This window comes from Oncorhynchus mykiss, chromosome 5 (assembly GCF_057628025.1).
Source record: "Oncorhynchus mykiss isolate SJ-2025 chromosome 5, ASM5762802v1, whole genome shotgun sequence".
Classification (NCBI taxonomy): Eukaryota; Metazoa; Chordata; class Actinopteri; order Salmoniformes; family Salmonidae; genus Oncorhynchus; species Oncorhynchus mykiss.
Window position 1 is genome coordinate 24,274,275 of NC_143026.1, and position 10,697 is coordinate 24,284,971.

At 39.8% G+C, this 10,697-nt stretch overlaps 1 protein-coding gene across 2 annotated transcripts; it reads left to right on the forward strand.

Moving 5' to 3' along the window:
* The first annotated feature begins 204 nt into the window (after window positions 1-204).
* gramd2b (GRAM domain containing 2B) lies at window positions 205-10,171 on the forward strand. 2 transcript variants are annotated; one of them, XM_021602181.3, is made up of 14 exons: window positions 205-667; window positions 2,451-2,582; window positions 3,871-3,961; window positions 4,581-4,650; window positions 4,830-4,933; window positions 5,289-5,384; window positions 5,497-5,568; window positions 6,023-6,103; window positions 6,296-6,407; window positions 7,263-7,379; window positions 7,665-7,755; window positions 8,053-8,157; window positions 8,676-8,760; window positions 9,205-10,171. In XM_021602181.3, exons 1-14 carry the CDS (start codon window positions 555-557, stop codon window positions 9,241-9,243), a joined length of 1,308 nt encoding a protein of 435 aa, XP_021457856.3. In that variant the 5' UTR covers window positions 205-554; the 3' UTR covers window positions 9,244-10,171. The 2 variants fall into 2 exon arrangements, with proteins under 2 accessions (XP_021457856.3, XP_021457857.3); XM_021602182.3 differs by lacking the exon at window positions 8,053-8,157.
* The last annotated feature ends 526 nt before the right edge of the window (window positions 10,172-10,697 follow it).

Consider the following 10,697-nt stretch of genomic DNA (forward strand, 5'->3'; position numbering starts at 1 on the left):
TTCCAATCTCATTTTCGTCTTCACTAAGTAGCACGTAAAACAAGGAACCATGACTGGAAGGGAATTGTGTAGCTATTGTGTAGTTATCAATCGGCTTTTCAATCTACATTTTGAGAAAACATGTAAAATTATTTCATATTTAAAAAATAACTATCTCTACTTTGCTCAAATGTGTTTGTGTCTGCCTATTCGACACACGATGGCGGCATTTAGCAACTGCCCTGTGCCCATTATGAAATTAGGGGAAAGAAGAAGGGAAAAGAAGGAAAGGGGGGAGTAAATTAGAAACTAAACGAGGCGGGGGTGTAAGTGAAGGCTATATTTATATTGTCCTGAAATAAAGTGATTAATGTCAGCGCTGTGCCATGTTTGGTTGCCACCAGATCAACCCACCCCCTCTTCCATGCCCTACCTCCACATAGTGTCCCGAGTATCGAACGATCTTCCCAAATTTAACCCCTCCTTGGCGTAGGACGGAGTCACTGCCGAAGTTTTTTTTTTTTACGGAGAAAGGGAACTGTTAAGGAAAGCGAATCCAGGCTGTCCCTCAAGAGATGGTACTTATGACCGAACAACCGGACAGAGATCTAACTCCGTTATCTACGCCAGAACAAGTTGTAAAGTCTGTCAAACCGGTCAGAAAAGATCCGAGGGGGATCCAATCGACGTAAGTTTGTATGTTTTCAGTTCTGCACAGCGCAGGGCCGGGGGCCTAGTAAGCTTGCAAGTTAGCTAGCTATGTAACCACTTTTGTTGTTGATGCATAGCTAGCTAACGTTAGCTAGTTAAGTCCTTGCTTTCCCAAGCTCTCTCGATAAAGTTTGCGTTTAATTTGGAAGCAACCTCACACGAAGTTATGATATGTTGTGTATTTTTTATGCAGTTATTTCTATAACGCTAACGTTAGCAAGCGAATAGTGTTTTCAACTTTAAAGACATGGAATTGGAGAATTAAAGTTGACCTCGTCCCAATGGATTTTCCTTCATTGTTTGTCTACCTAGTTAGATAACCTTGATTGTGCATTTGCAAAACTTATTTGTCGTCATTCTGATGGGATAACGTTATTTGACGCGTGGCACTGTTTGATCTTAAAAAACGTATAACACTCAGCCAGTTAAGTATGTCCAATCAGTTCATTGCGCCAATTCTGTTGCAAAACGTTTAACAAAAATAGTTTACTCCAAATAGAAAAAGTTTTGCAATGATAACGAGAATTTCTATTGAAGAAATTCAGGTAGTTCCCTCGCTGTTTTGTACTGTTTTCTCTGGGGTGTATTCATAACGGTTAAGAACTAAACCGAAGCGAACAGCACAAACGAAACGGGGAGGGACCTACCTGAATTTGTCCAACAGAAACGCTTGTTTGTGTTTTCCATTTGCAATAAACGATTTTATGTTGCAAAACGTATTTGCAACCGAATCAACATAATGATTACACATCTGTTTGCTTCCATTTGATTCTTGACCAGTAAATGTTTCCATTGCAAGACGTGAGCGGGTTGCTGATGTCAACGTTGTGAACAGAGTGCCCCGTGGTGGTGTGGTTATGGTATGGGCAGGCGTAAGCTACTGACAACACAAACAATTGCATTTTATCGATGGCAATTTGAATGCACAGATACCGTGAAGAGATCCTGAGGCCCATTGTCACGCCATTAATCCGCTGCCATCACCTCATGTTCCAGCAACATAATGCACAGCCTTATGTCGCAAGGATCTGTACACAATTCCTGGAAGCTGAAAATGTCCCAGTTCTTCAATGGCCTGCATATTCCCCAGACATGTCACCAATTGAGCATGTTTGGGATGCTCTGGATCGTCGTATATGACAGCGTGTTCCAGTTCCCGCCAATATCCAGCAACTTCGCACAGCCATTGAAGAGGAGTGGGGCTACAGTCCACAATCAACAGCCGGATCAACTCTATGAACTGTACATCAGTACAGTCTTTGTAATTGATGCATGTTGCACTTTATGTTTTTGTTCAGTGTAGCTTGCTAGCTAAGGTTGACCGCAGTGATAATGGTTGATTGCATTTTAATGTATGGTTTTCAAAGGTTAATAAAGATTGTATGACTTTAGTAACTAAAGTTGACTGCGATTTCCAAAAACTACAGGCTACATTGGTAAATGTGCAATATCAATGCTCAGCCAGATTTGATCTTCTTTTTGAAAGAGTTTGAATGGGGATTTTGTTAAATGATTTCCCAATGATAGGTAGCTAGTTGAATCAATGTCCATGTTCATAAAGAAGGAAAACCTCTTGTACTGACTGTTGTCCCACATCAAAAGGTGCCGGATCTTTGTATTACTTCTGCCCTGCTGTTTTCAACCCCATCATTTGAGGCTAAACGTTTTAATAATATATCTCTACAGGTCTGAATGGAGAAACAACACGAGTTTAGCTAGCTACAACATATCATGTTTGACTGTCACACTACTGTGTCCAGGTCGGAGGCAGCGAATGGAGGAGAGGACAAGCCCAGGAGGAGTGCCAGTGGGAGGTCTGCTGGGGACACTCAGGTGTCAATGGACACTGAGTCAGACCTCTCAGAGAGCAGGAAGAAACCACCCCTCATGAAGTGAGACTTACAGATACCATAAATCATGTATTATGTGAATATGTGGTAAAATGGTCAACTGTCTGCTCTAGCACACAGGGTGCACATGTTTTGTTTTAGCCCAGCACTGACATATTTGATTAAACTAATCTCCAAGCCCCTTCTTAGTTTAGTGTCTGTAGATCAAGTGAGTTTGTGCTGGTCTAGAACAAAATGTGCACCACCTGTGGATCCCCTAGGGATGGAGAAACCATGCTTTAGCCATTGTTGTCATACCAATTTGTTGTGATACCATACATGTGAGGTTTTGGAACATGGATATATCTACTTCTGTTTAAAAGTTTGGGGTGACTTAAGAAATTTCCTTGTTTTTGAAAGAAAAGCTATTTCTTTTAAAATAACATCAAATTGATCAGAAATGTAGACATTTAAATGGGAAATCTACGTAGGCGTACAGAGGCCCATTATCAGCAACCATCACTCCTGTGTTCCAATGGCACGTTGTGTTAGCTAATCCAAGTTTATAATTTTAAAAGGCTAATTGATCATTAGACAATGGGCGTCTGTACGCCTATGTAGATATTCCATTAAATATCAGCCGTTTCCAGCTACAATAGTAATTTACAACATTAACAATGTCTATGCTGTATTTCTGATCAATTTGATGTTATTTTAATTGAAAAATGTGCTTTTCTTTCAAAAACAAGGGACATTTCTAAGTGACCCCATACTTTTGAAAGGTAGTGTAGATTACCAACTCTCTAATGCTTGACCACATTCGATGGCGCTAGGACACAGTTTTATGTTATTGATTAATACATCAGACTGCACTGTCTGGGGCTGTTATGTGATCCACACCTGGGTCGAGTTCATTAGGCGCAAATCAGGAGAAACTGTTTTGAAACAGGAGGTTCTTCTTTTGCTTGACTAATAAGAAAAGCCCATTTGTTTTTCATTTGAAAACATTTTGGCCTATTTTGTGACCTACAAAGCTTGGCTGAGTATTGTGTTGACGAACCTTGATGTTGCTGTATAAACAACACACTTTACATAACCATGCTGCAAGGGATGTGGCTGGCTGTCCTCATGGGAGTTGCTCGTCTTTTTGACTGCTGTAGATCTAGGGAAAACAATATTTAATTTCAATAGGAGTCAAAGTGGATGTGTCATTGACAGTAAGAACTTAGCCAAGTCAACTTGTTTTGGACTATTCTATTGAAGTTGTCTGTCTACATTATTGTTTTTGTACCAATCACTTGCAATATTGGTTGCTACTGTGCTTGTGTGTTAATCTTGTCCCCTTTTTCAGATTTAAGGCTGTGGAGCTGCCTTCCCCGATGCAAACTCCAAGTGACGGTGAAACTAAGTTTGAAGGAAGAAAGAAATCCCAGTCCAGTCAGGTGTGTTTATACTGTATATCAGGCCACCCACACAATCACATTTTCCATTGGTCTCCACAATGTGTGTATGTTTGTTTGGAATTAGCATAATGGCTGAGCAGCTGACTTGCAAAACTAGAGTTTTGTGAGTAAAGTATCTTGACAAAGTTAAAGGTGCAATATGCAGAACTCACTCTGCCATTTCCTGGTTGAAAACATTCTAATAGTGCGCCAAATTTCAGTTTGTGACAAAACAAGCAGTACACTGTAGAGAATCATTGTACGATCTAAACCGCTGTGAAATATATTTTACATAACCAAAAGTAAAAGATCCAAAAAACTAAACTTAAAAAATGGGGAGCATAGAAATAGTGCACACAGCCTTGCTTTCAATAAGAATGACAGATCTCTAACTTAAATTTCTATGTGAATTTGGTCGAGTTGCCCAAAAAGTTACATTGTAGCTTTAAGTCTACACAACCCTAATGATCTTTAAATGGATGCTTGTATTTGACATTACCTAGTTGCACATGCACCTCAATATCAATACGTTTGGTCATTTGGAAAGGGAGGTAAAGAAAGTAATACATTTCAAAAGGTCACATTTATCAACATTTGGATGTATTGTCTTCTCTTGCAGATATCCAAGACAAATGCCCAGTACCATAAAATATTCAAAGAAATCAGCAAGGATGAGTTACTGAAACAAAGTAAGTGGCTTGGTCTTCAATTTAAATGAAAGTTTAAAAGGGTGACTTTCTCCATTTTCCTCTTGTTTATAAAAATACACAAGATTTGCATTATTCTTTCACTTGAAAATAAGCCACAGAGTCTTGTCATTTGTGCAGAATAGATTTTGCCTGTCATCCTCTGCTATGTCTCTTCTCAGGTTACACCTGTGCACTGCAGAAAGACATGCTGTATCAGGGCAAAATGTTTGTGTCTGATAACTGGATATGTTTCCACTCCAAAGTCTTCGGCAGAGATACTAAGGTACAGTATAACAATGGAATACTATAGTCATTACTCCTCCAGTCTAGATTTAATTACATTGTTGTTCCTGATAACTGCAAGCACCAGTTTAGTACACACACACTATCATTACAATTCTGAGTTGTTACATTTATCAGGAGTTGACTTTCCTACTAATGAACTGAAAGGTTGTAGACCAGGAGTTGTTTCACTGACTTAATGTCAACAGATTTGCTATAAATGTTTTTAATAATACTTTTTATTGACTTTTTCTCCTTGGTAGTACTTTGCCTGGTCTCTCTAGGAAAAGAGGTTCAAAAAAGACAATCACTGAAATATAGTTGAAGTGAAATAATGTTTGCTTTCCCTTTCCCAGATTGCTATTCCTGTACTCTCTGTGACTCTTATCAAGAAGACAAAAACTGCCATTTTGGTTCCAAATGCACTCGTTATCACATCCACAAACAAGCGGGTATGACCAGTTTTATTTGTCGATATTCAATTGTCAAGTTTGGTCTTAATTAAAAACACTTTTTTTTTTATTATTGTCATTTATAATTCATTATTTAAAATCTGTTTTCCAGCACGTATTTGCATCATTCCTATCCCGAGATACAACCTATAAACTTCTGAAATCCGTCTGCGTTCATCTGGATGTAAGTTCTTCCTCCTTGTCCTCTTTTCTTTAACGCACTGTTGTGACATTTGACATAGTCTTATTTTGTGTTGTATTACAGATAACATTAGCACTGAGGTTAAACATGTTCTTTCTGTTGTCATAATACTGTGTTATACTGCAACAGGGACTTTTCCATAGGGCTGTGACGATACCAGTATCAAAGTTTATTTTTTGCCACGGAAAAAAAATAAACACGAAGCAGACCAAACTCTTTGGTCCTTTAAAAACTTCCTCTATGTAAAATAGTGTGTGCTATAGCTTGGGAAATAAATACATGTGACTGGATGATGTTTGTTTACAACATGAGGGCTGTTTTCCTAAAGAAATTGAATACGCTTTTTGTTTCCTTGCCACGGTACTACTGTGTATTGCGATACTGGTATCGTCCCGGCCTTACTTTTCAAGTCTTAACTCATTGAACACCATTGTAGGGGGACAATACAGGGAGCAGCCTCATTACTTCCTCTGCTGAGAATAGCTTCATAGCCGATTGTCCCTCCTCACTTCCTCTGGTCAGTACTAAGACAGTTGCCTTTTTCCCAACTCTTCTTCTTATATGACCATACAGTGAAGGGTGTGTGTGTAATGTAATGGTTCTACTGTACCCTCTGTGTCTGGACAAAGTTTCATTTATATTCAATAATGTTTTTATTTCAATGGGATCATCTGTATGGACAAAATGAACGTAAATATTATGTGTGTAGGATTTCTCTGGAGACTTCTCAGACCTGGATGGGGTTGTGTGCCAGAGGAGGCAAGACATGCTGGAGACCAGCAGCTCAGGCTCCCAGACCCCAGACTATGAGAAAATGACGGGTGGGTTCTCCCTTTATGATGGCAGGGGAGTCCAACCCCCCCCTTGTGAAAAACAAGACAATCATCATACACAATAGACAGACAGATGCAACATCATAGAGACAGAAATAAACCCTGAGAGATGGTGATTAGACGCTTTATACCCTTCCATGAGTGGAGAGAAAGGAATTGCCCCCGAGTATGGAGTCTTATCTATACAGCTTAGAAAAGAGCAGTACTCTCACAGCTTCTAATAACCTAATAGATTAGTTATTACTGAGTCATGAGTTGGACTGGGAGGTGCAATCAGAGGCTTTCAGTTAGTTCAGCTTCTCTGCCCAGACACGGCAGTCGCCAAACTTGTACTGTACAGGCTCACTTTTTATTGTAGTCCGTAGGCTTGAGTTCAGTTGTATTTGAACAGACATGGTTTACTTTTTACATGTTGATACAGTCATGATTTTATGGTTTGTTTAAGAAAATCTTTTTTTTTAAGTAATTGGGATTAATTGGCTGTAGACAAATCGGTCTTAGTACATACATCAATGAGAGAGCTGTATATCCTTTCACCTGTTGACTGCATATGCTTATTGGAAGGCTGAGTATAACACAGATGGTTCGGTGAACCACGCGCACATGAAGAGTAATCTTGCCTGAGACCTGAAGACTCATCTTAGCTCCCCGAGCGAATGCCTTGGCTTTAGCTCAGTGGGCTAACATGGTTTAGTTTGCGCACAGGCGACCCGGCCTTGATACCAATTAACAAGACCACATCTGATAATGTTGGTAGTTAGGCATGTTGAATTGAAAGGAAATTAGTTCAAATATTTAACGACCAGTGGTGTTCAGAGAGCAATCTGTGTTTTGTTTCTGCAGAGTTCCCCAGCATCCCAGACACGTTCCTGAGCGCGGTGAAGAATGTAGAGGTGGCGGTGCACGCAGACATCCACCTCCAGACCCCCAACCAAAAACACGGAGCCGCTCACCAGAACGGTGAGGCCTCCTTATGCATGAGCGTGGTGCAATGGAAACAGCAAGACTCTTAAATACTTCTGCATTCTCTCTCCCTGGTATCCTAAGGGTTGGCTTCTATCATTTTCCAGAGGGAATGGAATCTGAAAAGTAGAACAGATTGTAATATAAACATTAAGAGAAGGATAAGATCTTAAAGATGTAGTTCTGCAAGTGTTAATTAATATTTGTTTAGCTTCGTCTTTTTGGATTTAAGTCCGGCCCTCTGTGTTGCTGACCTGTGCACTAATCCTGTCTTATCTGTAGGGCCGACCAAGCCTGCCCAGGGTGTTGTACACAAAGTGAAATCGCTACAGCCAGTGTCGTTGAACACCCTTCTACTCGTCTATTTGTTCCTGTGAGTATCCTCTCATTATGAGTCATAAGGGGGTGTCGAGGCCATCTAACAAGTTTTGTAGCTAATCTAATAATTTCACTTGTCGCCAGGCATGTCAAAACAAGTAAAGTGAACTGGGTGTTTTGTCCTGCCTTGGGTGTTAACTTGGTTGTGGAATTGTGACTGTTTGTGTCATGTAGGAGATGATTCAACAATGGGAGTTGAATCGGAAATACTTGTTTCTTATTAAAAGCCAATGGGTTCCTGTAGATTCCAGCCCTCATCGGGGTGCGTGACGTGTTTGTGTTGTCTTTGCAGAGTTAGTGTCCTTGTCTTGTCTTCGTGTTACATGGCCTTCAAGATTGTGGCTCTTGAGAAGCGGCTGAACTCGTTGAGTTCTGTGGGGGAGTATGCACACAACGAGTAAGAGCTGCCACTGAACACTCACAACAACTTTGTCTGAGATAACCGCATCAATGGGAATTAGTTAACAGATTAACAATTGCAATGCAATGAGAATCCAGTCCTAGTATCTGTGGTATACAGTAGATAGTGTTATAATGAATGATAAACCTGAAATTTGACATTACAAACTGTTGGAAAACCCGAAGAATGACTGGGTCAGTCAAGAAACTGTAATTCTTTATCATGTTCTAAAGATGTGTAATATCATTTTGATGTAATTTTTCAACATTTCCTGACATTTCCATAGAAAATTGTAAACCCACTTGTTAAAATCCATACAATTTAAATGTTAATTTCTTTAGGTGTTCAATTCAAAGGCTATTTTACAATACGTACATGTATTCTAACGATGGGATACAGTAAAATGGACCTTTTGCTTTTTGTGGTCTTTCATTTGCGTCTTGCTATAGGAATGAGCTGAAACTGAATATACCTGAATTCTTACAACGGCTAATTCAGAGCATATTTTGTTTCAGAAACGTTGTGCATCACAGATCGCAGGTCGACTTCAATGCCGAAATCTATGGGGAGCTGTCTACAAACCTGTTCAAGCTAGAAAAGGTTTGTCGCCTTGCCAGCGAAGACAGTGTCAACAACCTGCTCACTGTTTGCTACTCCCACTTGTTTAATCCGCTTCATTAAAGTTCACTTTTTGGGAGTAGCTTATAGTTACTAGTCTAGCTTGTCCGTGTGTGTGTGTGTGTGATACTCTTTCATTGTCACCTCGCCACTCTCCATGGAACAGCTCAAACATGCCATGCAGTCAGCTCTGTCACTGAGCTAACAACTACTCATTAAGTGGGACAATAGCTCTGCTTTCCCAATAACATATTTTGTATGAACCATTCCCCACTTGGTTACATAATGTGAGCTTGTTGGGGATTGTGAATAGGCCAATGTGGGAGTGTTCTCTGCTCATCAGCCTCTCATGCATGCTATTGTTTTGCGGTGTGTTTTTATTAATTCAGTGCATGTTTTAACCTGTCGTCAATCCTACCAAACCAGATTCAGAGAAATCTCCGTAAGCTACTTGAAGAGACCTGACTTAAGGACCCGTTGGTCGCCTCGCTGGACGGAAGTGGCACCTTCATAAAACGCTGGTGAAAACACTGCAGATCTGATCGGCAATCTGTTACCAAATAACAGACTGCCACTTTGGAAAAGAGACCATTTCTTAATTGTGCAATAGCAGTATCTTCCTTCTCTTTCTACTCAGGACAAAACCCATTATTTTGTGTCTGATAGCATGCCAGTGTAATCAAGACATTTCAGCAACTGTAGCTAGTTTGGGCTGAATCCTAACTTGAAACTCACGCGCTTAATAACGCAGAATTCTGCTTTTAGGGGCAATCTGCAGTTGCTACATTCATTTTTGGACTGAATTAATGATATTCCTCAAGAATCAATGGGTACATAACTTATAAGTGCTTCATGAGCTTAGTTCAACTGTCGTACCCCACTAGAACCCAAAATATAACCTGGTTTTACTCCAATATTTGAAAACAAACACTATATAGCCTAAAACATGGTTAATTATGACTGACATCATTGGTGGTCAGTCTTTGCATCCATAGCTTTGTCTATTAATTTGAGTGGTTACATTTCCCCAGCCCCATGTGTTTCTTTACCGAAGCCGGGGTGGGAAAATGCATTGTTTCAACTGCTGATTGCCGCATTAAATCATGCCTCGATGTCAATGGGACATTTCTGTGGAAATTTGAGTTGTGTTCGGGTTTCAAGGTATAGGATACAAACCTTAGCAAAGAGAAGCCATAAGCTTTAGCCTATGTAGTACTGTACCTGAGAAGCTTTTCAATATTAATGGGATGTTTTCAGGTATGAGTAGGTCCCAAGGACCCACCTATTTCAATGTTTTTCTATTAACATTTCAAAAATGGTCAGTCTTGTAATGCCTACTGTTCATGTGCCCATTTTGTTACAGGTATGAATTGCCAATAAAATATTTATAGTTCTTGCTTCATTTTTTTGTATCAAACTGTCATCCAACATGCCTAAATGCTGTTTTCAACCACTCAGTAAATAGGCTCCATTTTCTCAATTTTCATTAAGCACTGAATGATTCACACAATGTATAACTGAAGTGAATGCCAGATGTGACAAGTCTATGGCTTCTACTGCATCATGGATGTGTGTATATAGTTAAAGGAACATGACTCTCTCTCACCTTGTCTGACAGTGCGGTCCAACACTGGTCCACTACTTTGAGTAAGATTTGCATTCAGGTAAAACAGAGCATGAATTTGAGTGCCCCATTCAGCCTCGTACCACAGAACAGACTGCTCTTTCGGTGCGTTTTGCCATTGTCAGGTGAATTAATGATTTGCATTCACTTTGAGTGTTCATCATACATAAAGATTACACTGTTGATATATTTGTCATGCTTTTCACATCTGAACATAATATCTGCATTTTATTCTAATGAATGAGAGAGGGAAGTTGTTATTTTGCTAATAGTGGCAGCTACTAGCCTATTATAG